The 22,178-nt window shown below is 44.3% G+C and overlaps 1 protein-coding gene across 6 annotated transcripts in view; it reads left to right on the top strand.

The window, feature by feature from the left end:
- LOC102035534 (excitatory amino acid transporter 4-like) overlaps positions 1-20,984 on the top strand; it is a 39,249-nt gene extending 18,265 nt beyond the window's left edge. For 2 of the 6 annotated variants that reach the window (XM_031062227.1, XM_031062228.1), the window contains 9 exons: positions 6,715-6,972; positions 7,838-7,975; positions 8,776-8,980; positions 9,814-9,856; positions 10,385-10,725; positions 12,966-13,199; positions 14,226-14,420; positions 14,826-14,960; positions 16,357-16,555. In XM_031062227.1, the coding sequence (XP_030918087.1) occupies positions 6,759-6,972; positions 7,838-7,975; positions 8,776-8,980; positions 9,814-9,856; positions 10,385-10,725; positions 12,966-13,199; positions 14,226-14,420; positions 14,826-14,960; positions 16,357-16,555 (1,704 nt within the window). In that variant the 5' untranslated portion in view covers positions 6,715-6,758. Of the gene's footprint in view, positions 1-3,478; positions 3,508-6,714; positions 6,973-7,837; positions 7,976-8,775; positions 8,981-9,813; positions 9,857-10,384; positions 10,726-12,965; positions 13,200-14,225; positions 14,421-14,825; positions 14,961-16,356; positions 16,571-18,650; positions 18,678-19,344 lie in introns of those variants that run through there. The other 4 variants (XM_031062230.1, XM_031062229.1, XM_031062226.1 and 1 more) reach the window with 4 other exon arrangements.
- Positions 20,985-22,178: the final 1,194 nt, after the last annotated feature.

Genomic DNA, 22,178 nt, shown 5'->3' with positions numbered 1-22,178 from the left:
TAGTTTCTCCTCTTGCCATGAAGTGGTATTAAGGCATGAGAAACTCACGTGAAACAGAGAATAATCCCCTTTGGTTCCAAACAGTCAAACAGCTTCTCTGCAGGCAGCAGAACTGTCTGTTCTCCCTGGCAAAACTTGATGTATCACTGCTCCACAGAACTGACCTCCTCTGGCCAGCACCACTGCCCTGACCTCTTGAGAGATGTTTTTCCATGTGGAACTGTGCCCTCTGCAGATCTACATGCTGTCTAGATCTGCATATGCAGATGCAACTTATCTCCTCCAGCTCTGCCCAGATCTTGCCTCCAGATGCAGCCCTGCTGCACAGCACTGGGCTCTGCACTGTGCTGATACTGCCCAGTGACAGGCACCGCACCCATGGGGCTCTGCAGGGCTCCCCCAGCACCGTGGAACACACAGACTGAGAGTCTACCTGCCTGCCCAGGGGACAGACTGGATTCATGACCAGTGCATTTCTGAGGAAAGTCTGCCCTCCATCTCTGCAGATAGTCTGAAACATGCATGGCTCAGGAGGAGCTTGCTTGTGAGCTCCCATGGATGCAAACCATCTTAATACAGACAGTGCAAAACTTTGCAGCACATGAAGAAAAATTTATAAATACTTATAGCCTGCCTCTTGATGTTTGAATAACTGAACGTAGAAACATTTCAGTGATGACAGCTTTATAGCAGTCAAACTTGGCTGGGTTTTTTCTGAAGTTAAGCCTGCACAACAAAGAAAGTAAGTAATTGAAGACTTGCACAGCAGCTTTCCTAGAATCTGAGTTAAATGCAAAATTTCTTCAGCAAGCAACTTGAAATTTGTCTGAATAATTTCATTTTTCTTCTGTTGTTGTGATGTAGCAATATTTGTGTCTATGGGTTTCTAAATACAAGTTTCAAGCATTTAATGTTGCAGTGTGAAAGCTGTATCATTCCCACAAGTGAGATTCATGTCTTGGCATTTTCCCTTTATCAGAAGACCAATTCTGAGATTACTCTCACTCTAAATTTCAAACACAGCACTGTACCAACTATTAGAAGGAAAATTAACTCCATCCCAGTTACCACTCATCCTCTCAGGGATGGAATATTTTCTTCTTTGTCCCCTAATGTCTCCCAAATAATTCCTAGTACTTTCTTCTGTCAGTGTGTGCTTTTCTGTGGTCTTTCCAGTTTCTTTGTGAGTCAACTCACAAAGAAATTGGAACTGAGAGTTTTTCTTTCTGTGTTTACTGCTTTTCATTTATGCATAGAGCAGATCATTCTTCCTGTCACTTGTGAGCAGATGAACAGCTCAGCCCTCTGCACACTTTCTTTTTGGAAATCTCAACTGAAATCTCTGTTGGCATCCTGTCACCAAAAGTGATGATGAAAAGGGGATCTCCCCTTTCATTCCCTTTCATATCCATTGCTTTAAAAACCTTTCATGCATGAGCCTTTACAAAAGTTTTTAAAACTCTGACTGATCTGACACTGAAGCCATATCCTTACTGATGTGGATTTTCCTTCAACTAGATACATTTGAACATTGCTTTTTACTTCTCCAGCTCCCCTAGTTCTTCTTTTAAAGAAGCTGGCCTTTTCTCTGGGAGAGGGGCATGGTCAAAATGTGGGAGTCTGTGTGTCTTTACAGAGCCTGTTATCAAAGATTATATTCAAGACACTATTTCAAGAAGTTTCTCTGCTGTGTACAATATTTTACTCTCAGATTTTGAATGTGGAACTTTGTGGGACCAAAATTATACAATTTGTGAGAAGGGGATGCAAATCTGCCCTGATGCTTCCACATTTGGCTCTCCAGCACTGTGAGTGTGCCATGGCTATCTCCAGTCTCCCTTCCGCCAGAATTTTAATACTTTCTACTTTTAAAACATGCTCACAGGAAGATGCTGCACACTGAATGCTTTTTTGATGTCGGCTTTTCTGATGTTGGCTGCTTTAACAGAGACAAAAGATAAAGAGGACAGATGTTCTTCAATGTTCAATACAACGAGGAACAGATGCATCTCAGTTGATTCAGAGCTTCCCTGTTTTCTAGCTCTTTATAAGTGCTTAATCTCTATTGCACTCCACCCCCATTTTGGAAATCTCCTTGGGTAGATGGGGAGATAAACACAGAAAAATGTGCAAAGGGCAGGACAAAATGTAGTGCAGAAGCCTTCCTTCCCATTTTTCACTCTCACCAACATCTGACTGATACCTCTAAAATAGCAAAAATTCCTCTGTTTATGTGAAACCTCATTGCCAGAAACTAGGTATTAGTTTTGCAACACTGATCCTTCTTGCAAAATATCTTGTGCTCCCTGCTCAAACCTTGAAGTTACCTCCAAAAATAGTCTGTCAAATATCTTGGTGTTTCTGGCAGAGTGGAGACTGGTGAAGCAGTCACTGATAGAACAACCTTCACCGAGAGAGCAAAGCTACCTTCTTCCTCACAAGAAGGAAAATCCAAGCCATTGACAAGAGAATTTTTGTGACTTTACTGCAAGAGTCTGAGAACTTCCTGCTCATGCAAGAGAGAACATTTACAAAATTCCAGACCAGCATCACAGAGAGAATGTGCTGTGGAGGGGGCTGCTCTGTTGCAAAATATGCAAATAGAGAAAGGGAGCAAGACAGCAAGAGGGTGGGGACATCAAAGGAGCAAGATCTGCTAATGAGTTCCTTCTGTGCAATAACTTTTGCTCTAAAAGGCAGCTGAACACATGGTGCAACATGGGATCTAATGATTAATCCTGTACTTTCTCATATCAAAATAGAAATTTCCTTTTGTTTGGACAAAAATACATTTTCCAGATGGGGAGACATCTGGAGAAAAAATTGTGTGAGTCCTTTTATATCTGTGGGTTCTGCTCCCACCTTCCCTGTACAGGAAATTGTGCCATTGCTGTGGTATGGTCCAACTCTAAGAAAGGCAAGATTTGCAGGAGGAGGAGCCCACTTTTCCCTACTCAACGTGGGTCTTCTCTCAGGTCACCACAGCAAAGGAAAAGTTTGGTTTGTGTGTAGAAAGTCTGAGGTGGGTGATTTTAGAGTAATCAATGTGTCTTTTGACTTCACTAAACTGTTTGGAACTTTCCACGTCAAAGTAAGGTAGTACTTCACATTACCAATGTGTGCTGGGTCATTTGATGAAGAGTGAGTAGTTTGGGAGTAAGAAGAAGAGTGACTGGGGCTTGAAAGTTTCTCTGGTTGTTCTTCTTTTGGAATTGATTGCCTCAGTTGCTCTACTGTAAGAAGTCACACGGCATCCCTGCTGACTGGGAAGCAAGCCAGTGTTATTCTAATCCACCAGAAAGGTGTAAAGGAAGACACAAAGAACTACACAAAGGCCGATGAGTCTAACCTCAGTTTCTAGAAAGATTATGGAGAAGGTCCTCCTGAATACTACTGAAACGTATTTGAAGAATAATGCAATCTTCAACATGGGTTTACAGAGAAAAAGTCCTCTCTAACGAGTTTGATTTCCTTCTAGGATGAAGTCACACCCCAAGCTGATAAAGGGTAGGTGGTGCATGCAGTTTTCCTGGCTTTAGTGCAGCTTTTGATACTGTCCCTCACAGCATCCTTCTGGACAGTTGTCCAGCTGTGGGAGGGTCAAGTTGATGGTGTGCAGTGTAAAGAGCCGGCTGGACGGCAGGGCTTGAATGGTGGTAATGAATGGGCCTGTGTCTGGCTGGTGAGTGGTCACTGGTGGTGTCCTTGGGGCTTAACACTGGGGCCAGTACTGTTCAGTATTTTTATCCATGATCCAGATGCAGGAATTGAATATCCCATTAGCAAGCTTGCTGACAAAATCAAACAGGGAGGTGCCATTGACTTTCTTGAGAAACAAGAGGCCTCAAAGGAGAATTTTGATGAATTGGACCATTGGGCTATCTCAGGCATGAAATGGAAGTAGTCCAAGTGCTATTTTTGCAGCTGGGAGGGAGTAACACTGAGTACAAGTCTAAACTGGGAGAGGAGCGGCTGAAGAGCAGAGAGGGACCTGTGAATGTCCTCAAACATGTCCAGGGAAAGGGAATGTAGGGTGAACTTTCTGGTGAAGAGCTGGAAGGCATGTCCTACAAGGAGCAGTTGAGTGAGCTTGTCTCCTTCAGAGAAACGGAGGCTGGGATGCATTGCTTTCTGCAGCTTCCTCAGGAGGGAATGTGGAGAGGGAGGTGCTGGAGTGTTCTCTCTGAGATCCTGGGGCAGCACAACTGGGAATGGTCCAAAGTCATGCCAGGGAATGATCAGACTGGATGTTAGGAAGTCCTAATGCCCAAGCAACAGGACGAGGAGTAATGGCCTTAAACGAAACCACAAAAAGTTCCATGTCAGCATGAGGTAGCACTTCCTGACATTGAAAGTGGGAGAGGACTGGAACAGCTGCCCAAGCCAGTCATGGAGTCTCCCTCTGGAGACATTTAAACCCACCTAGGTGTGTTCCAGTGTCACCTGTTCTGGGTCATTTGTTGAACTCTATATCTGGAAGGCTATAAATGATACGAGTTTATTGTGGGACACAAGGGGATTGAAATCATAGTTTCTAAACCTGCTGTCAGGTTCAGGTGGCACAATCTCAATGAACTGAAAGAATCTTGCAGTTTCTTTTTCTCAGGTGTAGCTGTGAAAAACAGGACTGGCAAGGAAGGAAGGAAGGAAGGCAAACTTTTCACATAGTCTGGTGTGAGGAAGGAAGGAAGGAAGGAAGGAAGGACGGAAGGAAGGAAGGAAGGAAGGAAGGACGGAAGGAAGGAAGGAAGGAAGGAAGGACGGAAGGAAGGAAGGAAGGAAGGAAGGACGGAAGGAAGGAAGGAAGGAAGGAAGGACGGAAGGAAGGAAGGAAGGAAGGAAGGACGGAAGGAAGGAAGGAAGGAAGGAAGGACGGAAGGAAGGAAGGAAGGAAGGAAGGACGGAAGGAAGGAAGGAAGGAAGGAAGGACGGAAGGAAGGAAGGAAGGAAGGAAGGACGGAAGGAAGGAAGGAAGGAAGGAAGGACGGAAGGAAGGAAGGAAGGAAGGAAGGACGGAAGGAAGGAAGGAAGGAAGGAAGGACGGAAGGAAGGAAGGAAGGAAGGAAGGGAGGAAGGAAGGAAGGAAGGAAGGAAAACTTTTCACACAGCAAAAGGAAGGAAGATAGGCAAACTTTTCACACAGTCTAGTGTGTATTGTCTGCAACAGATAAAAGTGGAGTAATGGTAAGGTAATGGTAATAGTAAGGAATGCAATGCTTGGTCAAGCTGGAATGAGTGGACCAAAATCCATGGAATGCTGTTTGCTGACTTAAAAGCTGGGGTGACCACAGCAGCACTGCTAGGTTCCTGCAGCAAATACACATCCTCTTTGCCAGTGGTCTTTGTGCAGCTTAGCCTTGGGAGGGCTTAGAGTGACCTGGCTGGGCCACCTCAGGTGTGTCTGCTGTTCTGAACCTCATGAAAGCATTAGCATCTATGCATGCAAACAAACCTTGTCTCAGAATAGAGGTTGGTCTCCACCTTCTGTGCATGACCTTGCAATCTTGTACCACAAAGACGCTCCTCCTTAAGGCAATGTCTTCAGTTCACTATAGGCATTTATCTGGGTCAAAGTGGAAGATACTAGGTGTGTAATTTATGGAGAACGTAGTCTCATTTATAAGGGTGTCTTTGATTTAAATTTAGGATTACAAATGGACTAGCTCTTATTTGACTTGCAACACCAAAGAAGGTTTTCCAGCACTTGCTGATGTGCTAAGATGACTTTGTTCTTTGGTTTCATTTAGGTTTGTATTACCTTTGCAAATTCCTGGGAATAAGAATAATTTTCAGACCTTCCATCTGTCAAGGCACAGTGACAAAAGGAAAATGGCACCTGCATTGTCCAGCAATAATCTTCTTCACTATGTGAACTGTTGGGTGGCTGGTGCCTTCTAGCACCCTAGAGGGGACTGATTTGCCTGTGCAGCCTCCTTGTTCTTCTGTTCAGAGGATATAGAAATAACAGTAAAAACTAAACAGATAAAGTACACTAGACTGTCCAGGCCTTTTAGCCAATTGGCAATGGAGCAGAATTGGTTCTTTATTTATCTCTTTGGAGTAGGTTTGATTTCAGTCTTAGTATTTATCAAGACAGAACATCAGGTTAATCCCATTAGTGGAGTTTGACAAGAGATACTACTTGAAAGTCCTGTTGTGTTTCAAAGGAAAGTCAGTAAATAAAGTCTTATCCTCAGACTTCATGTAAGGCAAGGGGATAATGTTCCTTTCTACAGAAACAGCCAGCACCAATTGCTGTCATGGGGAAAGTTGTTGTGGTAGGGACTTGTCCACCTTGGAGGGCCATCAGAAATGTTGTTTACTGCTTGGTTTTGTTTGGAAGAGTGGTGTATGGGAAGAGAGTTTATTGCCAGGTGAGAAAAATTAATGCCATTCCAAAGTGGTCAAACTTTGAACAGGCCTGGCTGGCTGCGGAGCCCATTCTGGTTGCCCAGGCCAACATAAAACACTCTTCAGTCCAGCTTGGGTGCTATAGGGGCCAGAGCTTCTCTAGAGGCACCAAAGCAGTAGTGACAAGACCCTGGCAGCCCTTTACATGCCCTTCACCAAGGGCTGCTCCTTGCATATGGTCAGAGAAGGTCATTAATCAACTTTAAATAAACCTTTGTGAGCAGGCCCCAGGGAAATGATCTAAAGACAAAGGCAAGATGTGCTACAGCTTATGCTTTCCTGCCTGTACTTCTCCCTGCCCAGCCTAGGCAGAGCTGTGTCTGGAGGACTAAGCAGCTGTGCTGACCATGGGCGAGCAGAGCCACGTCAACAGCCTGTTCCTCAACGAGGATGCAGCCAAGCGGCTCCACGCCGACAGCCGGGTGCAGCGGTTCCAGCAGGCTGTGCACAAGCGGGCGGCGCGGGCCAAGAAGCGGATGCACAGCATCACTGCTGAGAGTGCTAAAAGCTTCTTCAGGAGAAATGCCTTCGTCCTCTTCACCATTGCTGCAGTCCTACTAGGTATGGAGCTGGTGGCAACACCAGGCACCATTTATAAATATGGGGAAATGTTTGTTTATTTTATGAAGATTTTTATTTTATCACGGAGATTTGACTGAGGAGTTGAAGCTGATGAGCTGGCAGCTCAAAGTGCTGCCCACATCATGAGTACTTTTGTGCAAGATCAAGGGACCCAACAGAGAGTGTGTATGTGGGAGTCCTTGTTGATCCTTTCTAGCGCAGTATAGAAACACTCTATGATAGAAAGAGTTTGATGGTCCAACTCAATCAATCCTTGTACAAATCATCCAGGTTTCTTCAGAGGCATCTTGTGAGTGCAGCTGTAGGCGCAAGGGCTTTTCAGATTTGTCCCAAAGCTATAGCCTGACAGGACCAGAAATGCTGCAAATGGCCGTGATACAATGCAAACCAAATCTGCTTAGCAGATAGCAGGTTGTCTCTAGCTTTTGATCCAGGCTACATGACTCTAACTGGCTGAACTCAGCTTTAAGAGGTGGGTAGACAAAGAATCTGAACCATATAGTCACAATTATTTTAGTCTGTAAGATCATATCTCTCATCACAGCATTTTGTATTAATGAGCTTCCTGGGAACAGACTCCAGAAGAGCAATAGAGCAAGAGCAGTAGGGAACAAGGAGACCTGTGCTTTCGCACAAGACCCCTCTGCACATAAATATGTCAGAGAGAGAGAGCGAATATATAATAAAAACTGGATGATAGCCTTTTGGAAAATGAGCATTTGTTCCTTTGTAAAGAAGAGCAACTGAGAGTAAATGAGAAGAGAAAAACCACATTGTAGGACTGAGGGACAGACCACTGGATCACACTGTGCCACTTCCATTCTCATCCCTTGCTGATCCACAGGAATTATCCTGGCCTTCTCCCTCCGGCCCTACCAGCTGACCTATCGCCAGATCAAGTATTTCTCCTTCCCTGGCGAGCTGCTGATGCGTATGCTCCAGATGCTGGTTCTTCCTCTCATTGTCTCTAGCTTGATTACAGGTGAGAAGTACTTTCTGCTGCTTTCAGTCCAGACAATGGTCAGCAAAGCTGTTGTTCGGGTACCTCTTCATGACTCAGCTGGAGGTGCTTGGATTAGCTTGGCTAGTAGTGATGAGCCTGAATCTACAGCCATAGGGAACATGATCCACACTGAGACCCCTGCCAGCTCAGTAGTAGTGCAGAGAAGCAGAAGAACTTCTGCTTTCTCAGAAGACTGGGGAGAACACAATGCAGTGGTTCCAACGCCCAGCACTAACAAGGATTTAATCCTACATAACCTCAAATGGCTCCAAGATTGTTGCCCAAGTAAATTTCAGGTTTTCTCCAACCTAGAGAAGGTTAATTTTTGTTAGTCGAAAAGGATTGAATTTGATCGCCGACTGAAGGGCTTGTTTCACCCAGATCCTCAAGTAAGACATGAGAGACAAGTTTTCAGACAGCAGTAGGGATTGCAAGGTGTTCCACCTGCTGAAACCTCCCACCATTAGGGATTGAAAGGCCCAGTGTACTAGGAGGGGGTAATTTCCCTTCTGAGAGCTGTAAAAGAAAATTGCTACATTCCCAAATGCAGACTAAGATCCACCAGTGCTATGCTTCTTCAGGACCACAAGCCACATTCTTCCATATGAACCTCACCCTGGAACTCCAAATTCTGTTCCTTGTAGGCTGTGCTTCCTAGAAACCCTAGCTCCCTGTCCAAATCATGCATGAGCCTTGCATCCTTTGAATCTTCCTCAAGCTTTCCTTTTCTCTCTAAGATGATAGGCTTCCTCACATTGTCTCTCTGTGTGACACCCCAGGAATGGCCTCACTGGACAGCAGAGTCTCAGGGAAGATGGGGATGCGGGCTATCATCTACTACATGGTGACCACAATCATAGCTGTCTTCATTGGCATCTTCATGGTGATCATCATACACCCAGGAAAAGGATCTAAGGACAAACTTCACAGGGAAGGCAGAATTGAGCAGGTGCAGACCACAGATGCCTTCATGGACTTGGTGAGGTAGGTAAACAAGATGGTCTCATGTTGAGACCATATCAGTGAGATTACATTCCTTCATGGAGCATCCTTTTGAAGTATCACAGCTTTAAACATACAGTCTTAGGGAAAGAGGTTAAAGGCTGAGTCTTGGCAAGCCTAGTATTTCTAGTTTAGTCTAGCTAACTGGCTTTGCCACTCTGAGACTGAGTACTTGGCCTGGAATCCAGCCCTTCTCCAGAGGTATTAATGTAAGAGGTCATGGTGTGCTCCACAAAACAAGAAATTAAAACCATCAGTGGGCTACCTAGGTTTCAGAAATTCACCCGGCAAAGGCTACTCCAAATATCCATCTTTAATGACAAAGGAAATCAAGGAAGTGGTTCCCAAGACATTGTCTTTTCTTCCCTTGCTGTGACCTTACTCAGTGAATTGCAAAGCTGTACCATGTCAAGTGGTTTTTGGAGATAACAGGATAACAGAGAACTCACATGACAGCTGTAGAGGTGAGGCTGAGAGCAAGGCAGTGTATTAATCATTGTAGTATGGTATTGTTTCAAGGTTCGGTTGGGTTTGATGATGGTTTTACAATGTACCTATATCCCAGGGCAGTATGTGTGTCATCTCTTTCCACATACCTGAATAACCTTCTGGAGTCTGAAAACATGTAGTGGAAGTCTGACAAGTTGCAAGATCAGCATATTCCCTTCTGTCAGTCAGACCAAAAGGGCTTAAGTGGACATTGTGAAAGTTGTGACCTCAGACATTGCTCCAGGACAAAGAAGTTGGCCAGGAAGACCATGTTTTCTTCCTAGTTCAACAGGACAATAACTCTTTCTTTGTTTTATCTACTGTAGGAATATGTTCCCACCCAACCTGGTAGAAGCCTGCTTCAAACAGGTATGAAATCTCATATTTGCACCTTGTACCCTGGACCATGGTCCTGTCTACTTCTCTGAGGGATGGAATAGCACTTTATTCCGCAGGTCTGACTGCTGCAGGAGGCACTGCAAACGTTAGTCTGTATTATAGCATCCCCCATGCAAGCTTTTCAAACTGTCTGTACATGGGGGCTTCAACCTCCCTCCTATCCCACAGAGGCAGGAAGGGTTTGCATGATCTCGGGTTGCAAGCTTGGGCTGGCAGTGATATGGAATAGATTCTCCAAGAATCTATCTCTTCTGCAGTGCTAGTGCCCTTAGAAGCAGCACAAAAGGTTATCAGAGAAGCCAGAATCTCTCAGTCCTAGCGACATGAGATGCTGTGATGGTCTCTTTTGACCTTCTGCTCTATGAACTTTCTGACCTTTCTGGTGAAAGCACTAAACTGGGGACCTTGAGAGCAGGCAAAGCATATAAGAGCCCAGTATGTGTCCTGATCATCTGAACTGGAGCCTGTGAGTGCATTTGATAATCTGTGTCTTTTCAGTACAAGACTCAGTACAGCACCAGGGTCTTCACCAGAACCATCCTCCACAGCAGCAATGCCACAGCAGGTGTGGCAACCACTCAGATCCCTGTGCCTGAGAATTTCACCAGCATCATGGAGAATGTCACTCATGCCCTGGGAACCATCTCCGAGGTGCTGACCTTTGAAGAAGTCATTCCCATCCCAGGCTCAGCCAATGGGGTGAACGCGCTGGGGCTGGTAGTGTTCTCCATGTGCTTCGGTTTGATGATCGGCAGCATGAAGCAGAAGGGACGGGCCCTGCGGGAGTTCTTTAACTGCCTCAACGAAGCCATCATGAGGCTGGTGGCCATTATCATCTGGTGAGGAGCACGGCCGGTTGGAGCAGGAGGTCTGCAGGTGCAGTTTCTATTGACATGATGAGAAGTGGGGTAGCTTTAAGGATTTCATGCACAAGACAGGAAAAGCAGATGGGCACAGCTCTACTTTGGCTCCATCAGGCTGGAGGGAAAAGTCTGGATGGGATATTTGTTCACATTTCATTTCCTGGTTTTTTGTTGTGTTTTTGTTGTTGTTGTTGTTGTTGTTGTTGTTGTTGTTGTTGTTGTTGTCTTTACCTTAGAAATATCAGGTACACCAGGACTTGCTTTTCTTGACGCTTCTGGAAACATCCTTGGAAGACCAGAGATCTGGAGTGGAAGATCTCTTAGCCTTACCAACAGGAGTAGGGTGTGGGGCTTTCTCACCAAAAGCTTTCCTTCCAGCTGTGTTCCAGGAGTCTGACTTAGCTATGAATCACAGTAATCCTTTGCCCCTTTCCTGCTTCAGGGTGGCAGCTGTATGCAGTAATGCAATAGCTCTGAGAGCTGAGCTGGGTTGAGAGGATCAGCTCAAAGTTACTGCCTTTCAGATCCTTCCCAGATTATGACTCCTCTGGAGCTCAGCGGCTCATTGCTTTCTGTGTAAGGCTGCCTATGACACATGGTGCAGACAAACAAGGCATTGCTGAGACAAGACTACTCTAGAAAACAGCATTTTACCAAATATTGTTATTTTAAGCTTTTTACCCAGTTAGGGCTCAAACTTTTGTCAGGTACTGCAAAATAGGACAGATGCGGCTTTGGCAGAATATGTGCAAATGTCTGACAGGGAAGAAAACTGTCAGCCTGACACCCTCTCCTATTTTAGATCACTCCAGCTTCCTTTCCTTGGAAGTCTTCTAAGTCTTATAAGTCACAGCCTTGTATCTCAAAGTAAAGTCCTGAGCACAGCAGGACAGGTGTTACAGAAAAAGGCATAAAGGGGAAGAATATCCCTGAGCTCATAGGAGATGTTGGGAAGCCCATGCCCCCGGGACCCTTTACTCCATGTCTGAACCAGAATTTGGGGCTTTGCTTTCCTAAGAACAGGTAAGACTTGCCTGGGGGCACAGAAGCGAGAGCATGAGAACAGTGGAACAAATAGACATGCACACTGCTCCAGAGACCTTCAACACCCCTCCTTAAACCTCCCTTTAGATGAAGGAAGGCAGGGTGTTTATGTATAGAGCATTGATTACACTTGGGACACTGCCTGTGCATGCCTTCCAGTAGCCACACTCTGCAGACCATCTCCCAGGAGCTTGTTTTTCCTGGGGAGATCTGATCACTGGCTGCAGCCAAGGATGTGTTCTAACAGGAACATCAGAGGAAATGAAATATTTATTAAATCCTTTCCTGAAACTTTTCCAAACTTCCCAAGCTAAGCTGCAGTTTGGCATGTGGAACTCTGAGCCTTGTGCATGAGATGCATGTGAGCTCTTGAGCTGCAGAGTCCCAGCCCTGAGAGATGTGGCCATGGAGCTGGAATTTTCTTTGGTCTGATTATTATATTAGTGCCCATGATTCTCTCCATATCTGACTTATGTCTTCTTTTCTGTGGAATCTCAGTGCTGCTTGTCAGCTGCGTTGTTATGGACAGGGGGAAAAAGACACGAGGAATGGAAAAGATAGCGGGATACCTCAAAATGGGGTTTTATATGAGCCATGACTGTTTTTACAGGTGTTGGTGTGTCCAGTCCTTGTTACACCAGATCTGGAATCCTTAGATGTTCATATTCCCTAAATGTGAGCATCTGAAGATAGCAAGGCTGATATCCCAGAGCCTATAGGATACTCTTGCTTTTACTCCCTGATCCCGTTTCTCTTGTACTTTCCTGTGCCTCTCAGGAAAAAAAAAATATGGTCAGCCCAAGCTCTGTTAGGAGAGGAAGGGACTCTGAAGGTTTCTCTACATAATCTTCCTTATCAATTCTAGAAAGAGTGTTGAAGAAATGTAGAAAACCCAAAAGGAGGAGGAAACCACCACTGCCCATGCTGTGTGCAAAACAGAGTGCTGAGGTCTCCAGGCATGCACCAAGAGCTAATTTTTGACCATGGGATAAACAAGTCCCAGCTCTCTCCAGGTTTCTAGAAAAGAAACCAGCAGTGTAATCCAGTGATTAGACTCAGTGAGCACTTATGGTATGCTGGCTTATTGGGGATTTATCCAGACAGCATGTGTTAAATCTGGTGTGAAAGTGTGGGAGCCAGTCCTGACCATCGACCTTGTGTTTCTGTCACAGGTATGCTCCAGTTGGGATCATGTTTTTAATTGCGGGCAAAATCCTGGAGATGGATGACCTAGCAGTGATGGGAGGCCAGCTGGGGATGTACACACTCACTGTCATCGTTGGACTCCTCATTCATGCCCTTTGCATCCTGCCTCTGCTCTACTTCATTGTCACTCACCGAAACCCCTGGGTGTTCATTGCAGGGCTCCTGCAGGCTCTCATCACAGCCCTGGGCACCTCCTCCAGGTATGATGGCTCTGTAGGAGTGGGGTCTGGGCTGATACTATGTAGATACTACATCTCAGCACTCCATTGCTCTCAATGCAACACTGTGGTCTCATAATTTCTAGCACTAGCAGCTTTTTGCTGTGAACTAGCCAAACTCGTTTGGGAATGGGAAGGTTCCCACTGCCCTGCTCCGGAGCCCTACTCACATGACCAGCTTTGACCATCAGTGAATGGCCATATTCCTCCTGACCCAACATGAGGGTGAATTTGCTTACCTCTGAAATACTGAGCTCAGGACAAATATCCTGCTGAATCACAGTATTTTTCCACATGCACATACCTCTCACACACATGTACTTGCAGATATTTTCACGCCTGTCTCTCTCAGGCACACAGACTGTATGCAGCTGTCATTAACTTCCCAGAGACCTGGGCAAAGGCATCAACACCAGTATGTTCAGTGACTCACATTGCCATGTTGCACAGCCAAAGCAAGGAATGGTAGGTAACTTATTTCACTAAGTGCTATGTTTCTTGTTATATTGGTGTCCTGGCAAGCACACAGCAGGCTCTTCCTCATACATTCTCATACTAAAACACACAGCATTTTTCCTGCTCATGTTCTCTTTCAGAAATAGTTCTTTGCTTTCTCTGCAAGATATATTCTCAAACATGTATCATTCTTGTCTTATGGACTGAGAGGGATGAGAAAGGGCTTAAGTATTTTTAACAGCAGAAAAAGGAGTTCTGGTCTTGACACTCTGCCCTATGTACCCTGAATCCTCCTTTTTTGGTGTTATACCAGCATCATCAGCCTCAGGGTTATACAGCCCCTGTCCCAACACCCATGTCAGAATGTGTAACTGCAGCATGCATCATATCTGAGGAAGCCTTGCTTAGACTGTCTTCTAGCAGCTTCAGGCCTCTGGCTCACATGGCAGGGTGAAAAAGCAGGCAGGTAAAGTCATAAACCAGGCAGAGGCTTAGTCCTTCTTCCAAAGTCGGCATACATGCAATTCATGTGGTTTTGTAAATTCCTTTCAGCTCAGCGACTCTGCCCATAACCTTCAGGTGCCTGGAAGAAAACAATGGTGTGGACAGGCGCATCACAAGGTTTGTGCTGCCTGTGGGAGCCACAATTAACATGGACGGCACTGCTCTGTACGAGGCCCTTGCAGCCATCTTCATTGCACAAGTCAACAACTATGAACTTGACTTTGGGCAAATCATCACAATAAGGTGACTTTTGAAAGAGTTTTGGGACTACAGAAAGGGTTTCAGTTTTGTTGGCTTATCTGAGGTGTGATCAGGTTCCTCTTTTGCTCAGAAGAGACGAAAAGGAAAAAAAAAGTATGGGAAAGAAGGGTTATACTACAGATCCAGGTGTCAAAGCACATGTGGACACCATGTCTTTGAGGCTCCACTTGAGCCCTTCTCACACGTCCAGGTCTTAGGAAAAGCTGTGGTGTGCAGTCTTTTATGAGGGGGTGTCTGGCAGGGGCAGCCTGGCATTATGTTGATGTCCCATGTGTCACTATCCTTCTGGTGACCGGGGCAGAAAGGCTGCCAAGACAATGATGAGTTTGAGCTAATTCCTGACATTTCTGCAAAGGCGACCAGCTCTTTTCTTCCCTTTCTCTCCAGCATCACTGCCACAGCAGCCAGCATCGGAGCCGCAGGTATTCCCCAGGCAGGACTGGTGACAATGGTTATAGTGCTGACATCAGTGGGGCTGCCTACTGAAGACATTACACTGATCATCGCTGTGGACTGGTTTCTGTAAGTTCCTTGCTCAGCAGGCATGCGCGTCTGTGAATTCCTGACAGTGCTTACAGACATCATCTGTATTCCCAATGTCTCTGCTAAAAGCACACTCACTAACTTGAACCATTAAGGTTAAAACGCACCTGTATCCCTGAGACATTTGCACAGTAGCCCTCTCTGCCCATGCTGGAGTCTTTGCCATATGCTTCAGTGACTCAAGGCATCAGAGGTCACTTGCTGATCAGCCTGGGGACCAAACAGAATGTCCTCCATTTGTTTTATTTAAAATGCATCCAGAAATCATTTGCAGAGTCATAGGGAAAAGCTGGGCCAATAATAAGCAAATCCACACTACAGAATGATAGTTCTGGGTTACCAAACATTGAAAGAGGGATGAAACTGGGCTGTACAAAGTTGAAGAGTGTTTACATGGGTGCAGTTAGTCAGCCACATTTCTATATTCCAGTTTTCTTTCCCTTTTAAATAAAATCACTTGGGACAAGTGATTTTATGGGAGTGCTCTTAGGAACCATATTGAAGAATGCATTTGTGCACAGTCCCACCTCTCTGTCTTCTCAAACACCAAAATCCTGACAGATGGATACTGTCAGTGTTCTCCTTTGTTCTTCTGTATCTTGTACTGTTGGTTTGTAGCCAAAGCAGCCAAACTCTGCTCCCAGCCATGGCTGACCAGTTGGAAACAGTTCTGCAGAACACCTTCACTTCTCCTGTGGATTGTGCATAAGAACAGACTTGGCTGGGAAGAGCCCTGCCTCCTAATAAGCCAGGTTACTTCTTGTGCTTACTCAGAGTAGATAATTTCAATCAGGCTCCGCTGTTACTACTGAAGGATGTGATGGGATGCTGGACTGGTGACAGCTTCAGCAGCTCTGACATACTGTTGTGGTTGTGGAGAATATCTCATTGCAAAGGGTCCTTTATATGTGCTGTTTTGCACAAAGAATCTGGTGCCTTGTCGTACCCCATGCTGTCCATGCTGAGGAAATCTGTGTCCACAGCAGTGCTGTCAGAGGATTGCACCAGAATTTCAGCACTTTTCGTAAAACAAAATGCAGCTTAAGTTAAACAGATGTGTTGAGGCCATCTGAGTCTGCAGCAAGGCTTTTGGAGAGTCCATGTATAAACACAGCAACCTTCATCTTAATTTGTGTCAAATCCAAAACTTTTCATTAATAAATTGGGAATCCAATAAAATGGGAATGAATGTGAAGCTTGAGCTAAGGGATGTCAATCAAAGAAGGCTCTCTGGGAGTAATTTTCCTGTCAGTGTTGAAGTATCCATTATTAGAATGACTTAGAAAAATTTTCACTGAAGATGTTTCTTGAAATAATCTTCATCCTCTTAGCTGCTACTATGAACTCTATTTTGTTTTTCTCTCTGATTTTTCAGGGACCGCCTTAGAACGACTACAAATGTCCTGGGGGATTCTCTGGGGGCTGGCATTGTGGAGCATCTCTCCCGGCATGAGCTGGATGCGCAAGACTGCGAACTTGGTAATTCTGGGATACAGGAGAAAGAACAGCTCTCCCACCTGGTTTGCCCACAGAATGACACCCACAGGCACTCCAGGAGGGAGACAGCACTGTGAAATCGGGCAGCAGAGAGCAGATTAATGCTGTAAAAAGCATTAATGAAACAGAAGTCCAGAGTGGAGGACAGAGAAAGATCCATTGTGCAAGACGCTCACTTTTCTATCGCCTCTGCCATATGCAGTCTTCCCTAATCCTGTTGCTCTCTTATTTCTGACTGGCATTAAAAAGGAGAAAATTAAAGTGCAAAGAAAGCCTGATTTAGTCATTCTTATGAGGCCCAATAGTTAGACCAGAGTAAGGAAGACCTAGTGAAGGAGCTGGACTAGGAGCTCCTTTTTTTCTGAACTAGGTAGCCAGATGAGTTGGGAACACCACCATCTGTGGACTGGCACCAAAATGTTGCTGTAATTCTGTCCTGCAAGATACAGCTCCAAAGTCTTCAATTGGTTAGTACCTTTGCCCAAATAAGCTTTTAGCATTTACCTCCTTGCTCACAGTCTTGGTGTTTGCGCAGATATGCACTTGATGCTTCCTGAGAACTCCACTGGCAGCCTGTTTGGTTGCAGATACTAGAGTCACCCACTTCCTGAAGGAATGTGGGATCATACAGATGGGACAGCTGGCTAGTAGCACCAATAGGGATCAATAGGCTTCTCATTAGTGGAAGATCCTGAAGGATTGTGAAAGAAGCAAACAGTTACAAAATCTATTATATCCATTATTCAGTCTTGAAACAGCTCTCCCCTCTACCAAGCTCTGCCAAAACCCAGTTAACTTAATTTCTCTTTAGCAATCTCTTCTCATCCTACTGAAACCAGGAGGGGAAACACAAAGTTTAAGAACAATTTGCCCATCATGGTGGTACATCCATGCCAGGAATTACTCCCTTCTATGCAAGATTTGCTCAGAAAAAGTTTCACTCCTTATCACAGGATTCCTAAGGAAATTATTTCTGTGGTCATCTCTGCCTATTTTCAGAAGTGACTTCTCCTCAGTCACATTGCTTTAGAATGTGCTTTCAAACACCTCTATCTTTCTACAGATCCTTATCTTTTATAGGCAGAGACAAATCACTTAGCACTTGCACAGGTTTGCCAGATCCCAGACTTAAAAATTCAGGATATATTTTTCAATTCCTACCAAATGGAATTCAGCTTCTGTTTAACACACTTGGACATAAGCCCAAATTACATCCATAACATCTGAGAGTCTAAAGATATAAGTAGGGACCTGTTTCATCCATGCTCTCTCCTCCTTCCCTGGCATGGCCAGGAATACAGCTGGTATTTCTCACATCAGTGAAGAGGACCACTAGGACTTGTTCCATAACATCCAGGTCCATGAACATCCAGAAAAATGAATGTCTGTAACTTAACCAGGAAGATGTTAAGGATCCACAGTGTGGGGGCTGCTGCATTATAGCTGTCCTGTTTTTGACAATGGCTAAGAGCAGAAATAGCAGTGAGCAGCCTCCTGACGCATAGAGGTACTATCTAAACTGGCCAGTTTCACTTGAGATCTGCTCATTATTCCCAACCCACTATGTCACTTACACCCCTCTACCCTGGCTTTACACACTGATGTTTTTCATACCCAGCCATAATAATACACTCAGAGGTGCACATTGTGGAAGGAAGACCTCAGAGCATTGCCGGAGTCAAGTTTGCCAATCACAACTGCACACCTGCCCATGCTGCCATCACCAGCACTAAGAAAGCTTCCTCAAACACATTTCTTGAAATGTTCAATGCCAGATCATGAGGCTCTTTTAAGTTGTTCAGAAACTGCAGGGTTATATACTGGTGCTGCTACATTCCACATCCTGTAGGCAGAGTATTCTCTTTTTATGGACTGGACAATTATTTGGAACCTGAGATAAATGCACAAATGCATCTCTTTCCTGTAAGACTGGTAGCAGAACAGGGTAACTAGAAGTGTGTGGTAGCTCTGTTTAGCAGTGGCTAGCTCCACTGCTGACTGTAAGGCAGCAAGTTGTTTGCTGACTGTGGAAAGCAGGTTGCTAATTTTGACAAGAGATCTACTCTAGCAGGAGGCAAGTGAGCTGGATAACAAATGATTACCCTTCTCTTTGTAGCACTTTTTAAAATCTTGTTTGAATACTTTTATAATGTCTGCTCTTCTCCTTTCTAGACTAAACAGATCCCGTATATATCACAGGTAATAATCATTCATGTTCCTCTCCTCTGGACATTCTCCTTGCTGTTCTACATCTTTCTTGAAGTGGAATGACTAAAATTTGACGCAACAATCCAACTAAAGATTTATTATTACTGAGCACTGAGGAAAGAATATTTCCTGTCCATAAGATTTAGACCTTGGACTCACGTTACCATGTTTGTTACCAGGCTATGCATCGGCTGATCAGGATAACTGCCCCTGATGCATACATATAGCAAACTCAAGTCTGTTCATCTTATTCTAACTCTTAGCAAGGTTAGACTCTTACTTTGATGAGATGGCTCTGTCTGAGGACTGGATCTTAATCAAAGCGTTTTCAGATACACTGCATCAGCTTGTATCTATAGTGAGCTAAGACAGCACTAGCTTATCAATAACTGCTCAGCTGACGAGTCTAAACCTTCATAAAGAACAGACCTGCTTATAAAACCCAATGAAGTGCTTTATTTTTTAACAATAGCATGATAGCATTGACCCTAGTCCAGTGGTAATACATGATAATTCCCACATCATATTAAACAGGACTGCTGCCTATCAAGCAACTTCCCAACTTGTGTTTGTGCAGTTAATTATTACTACTAAAGTATAGTAATTTCAAGTTGTCCATATTGAACTGCTTCTTGGTTTTCTTTTTTTTTTTTTTCAGACTACTTGTCCAACTTTTCAAGAAAACATTGAATTCTAATCTTGAAGTGACTTCCTGTATAAAAAGGGCAAACTGAAGGATGAATCAGAAGATTGTTGGATTGGATTCTAGCTCAAATGGGAATGAATTCTGGGAAGTCCTATGGCTTGGGTTACACAGACTAGATGGTCATAAGGGTCCCTTCTGGCTTTATAATATATGCACGTGCTTTGTGGCTTAGAGATATCACAAAGGGTTTTTCCAACCCAATCATTTCTAAAAGCTATCTGAAACAATTCTAATGATACTTTAATAAAACTCAGCAGGAGTCTAACCTGTTTTCAGTTCCTGTTAGCAGACATGTACACATATCACAAAAGGGACTCTCCATACCACATTGCATCCACATGCTCACAGATGTTCCCACAAAGCAGTATGCACCAAGCCTTGTCATTTGTGATTTCCTGCTTTCCACACAAGATTAACAGAGCACAAACAAGTAGATGCCTCATTTTCCAACAATGCAAACCACTATTCCTTTGGGAATTTCAGAATTCAGTTTATAGCTCTTAGCTGTGGTGTTTACCCATGCTGTTAAGCAGATTATGATTGGAATTATCTGTTTACAGTACCTGAACATCAAAATATTGTCAGAAATTTGCATATACTTACATATATATCTATAGATATATATGGAAGAGGTCTGTGTGTGCAAGCATATGTATACATAGAACCAAATTTTTTGTTATTAATCCAAGAAGGAAAGCCAATACTATAGTCATATTTCATTTTGGTGCCCACCTGGATTTACTCATTTAACCCCGTACTTTAAAAAAAACCCTAAGGCTGTTCTACTTCATTCCAGAAATGAGTCTTTCAAAGCCAGATTTCCCAGAAAGGAGCTCAATGCATGCCAATTTAGACTTGTACCTTCTGGTGATGAAATGAGAACTTCTCAATGTATAGAAAAAACTCTCCACTGTGTCCTTGTCTGTACACATCCCAAAGACCCCCATTGACACTGCATCAGTCTTGGCAAAGGCCAAGCTTTCAGAGCTCAGTCAAGAATACTAAAGTATTTGTACTTCTTCCAAATCCAGTGCTGACCTTGTACTAACTCAGCCTTCAACTGGATAATTGAAAGGTTTTTTATAATTTTATCCACTGTCTTTTAAAATTACCAGATATTTGTGAGCTTATACACTCTTTACTGCAGTCCTGCTGCTTCTACTTGCAGAAACTTTCTAAGTTTCTCCTATTTGCAAACAGATCTCTTCCTAATGGTTACAGATGGGATGAAACAGAGAGCTATCTGAATGCTAAAATACACAAGTAGCTCTTGGATAAGGACATACCTTTTCAATACTAATTTGAAGAAGGAAAATCCAGGAAGAATATGGATTTTCTGTTAGGCCACATGTCACTTTATGCATGTTGCACATTGCTCCAGGAGTAAGAGCTGCCCATGAAAACTGACCTGAAATTGTATGTCTTTCTGCTCTGCCCAAAGAAGAACTGGAAATCAGTACTGTACAGTGTGTTCATGGCATTCGTGCAATTTGACTCTGTTAATTCCTGAGGGCTTTTTCTTCATGCTGTTATTTTCAGTCTTAATACAGATAGTTTCCATATTTGAAAAATAAAGGGAATTTTTTCCACAATACTTTTCCATTTTTTTTTTCCTCAGTACTGTGACCTTCCAAAGTCAGAGACATGACTTTTCGCATGATGTATTATACTTTCTTATCTCCATGTGCCTACCTCATGGGTCAAATATCAATCTCAGATTTTGACAAGGCCTTTCCCTAAAGCTTCTTCTTTGATACCATCTTTGGCATATGTCCATAATCTGACAAAGCTACATGAGGTTTGCTTCATCTGCACCAAACAGCACATAGACACATAGTTCCATCTCAGAGGCTTAAACAATAATGGTTTTTCATTACTTGCTAAAATGTTGCATTAATGGCATAGCATCTGCAGAAAGTGAAAGCTGTTTGTTCTCCTTTTGAGATCCCTGGTTCTTGTTTTCTGTTCCCTAAGGGACAGGAATCAAGCTGAATAACAGGGATGCTGGGGAAAGGGCATCCTCAGTCCCACAGCACCCAAGAAAGGCAACAGCACAGACTCAGAAGTCAGACCATAAGACAACAGCAAGGTTTGAGCAGGTCTGAGGTGTGGGTCCCAAGGGAGGTTGCTCAGGGCCATTAAGGCCTAATAGTCCTCTTGGGATACATGTGCAATCTAGCCCACCCCTCCTGCCCCGCCAGCCATGCAGACTCCTGTGTGGTAGCAGCAGCTTGGCTGAGGCATCTCTGAAGATCCCCAGTGCAAACCCCTCTGCTCAGAGCAGAAGCAACTTGTGCAGGCTGCTCAGGACTTTGTCTGATTGGATTTTGAACATCCCCAAGGATGCACGTTCCACACATTGTTGCAGCACTCAATCACCCCCATTGTAAAAATGCTTTTATTTGTTTAAATAGAATTTCGTGTCTTTCAATGTGTGCCCATTGCCTATTGTCTTTTCACCAAATACCAATGAGACAAGTCTCAAGGCTCCTTTGAATCTTTAAAATTAATTTAATCTTTCAACTGGATGGAAATATGGGCTGACAGGAATATCAGGAAGTTCAGTGAAAAAAAAATGCAATGTCCCATACCTGGGGAGGAATAACCTCAGGCACCAGGACACACGAGGGCCAAACTGCTGAGGAGCAGCTCTGCGGAGAAGGACCTAAGGGCTCTGCCGGTGCCTGGGTTGAACCCGAGCCACTGCTGTGCCCCTGCCTGTCCCGGCCTGGTGAGGTTCAGGGACAGGAGCCTTCCCTCAGTACTGCTGAGGCCACGGCTGGTGA

The sequence above is a fragment of the Geospiza fortis genome, unplaced genomic scaffold (assembly GCF_000277835.1).
Source record: "Geospiza fortis unplaced genomic scaffold, GeoFor_1.0 scaffold254, whole genome shotgun sequence".
Taxonomy (NCBI): domain Eukaryota; kingdom Metazoa; phylum Chordata; class Aves; order Passeriformes; family Thraupidae; genus Geospiza; species Geospiza fortis.
The sequence above is the reverse complement of the archived record's forward strand: the minus strand, read 5'-3'. Positions and strand labels throughout refer to the sequence as shown.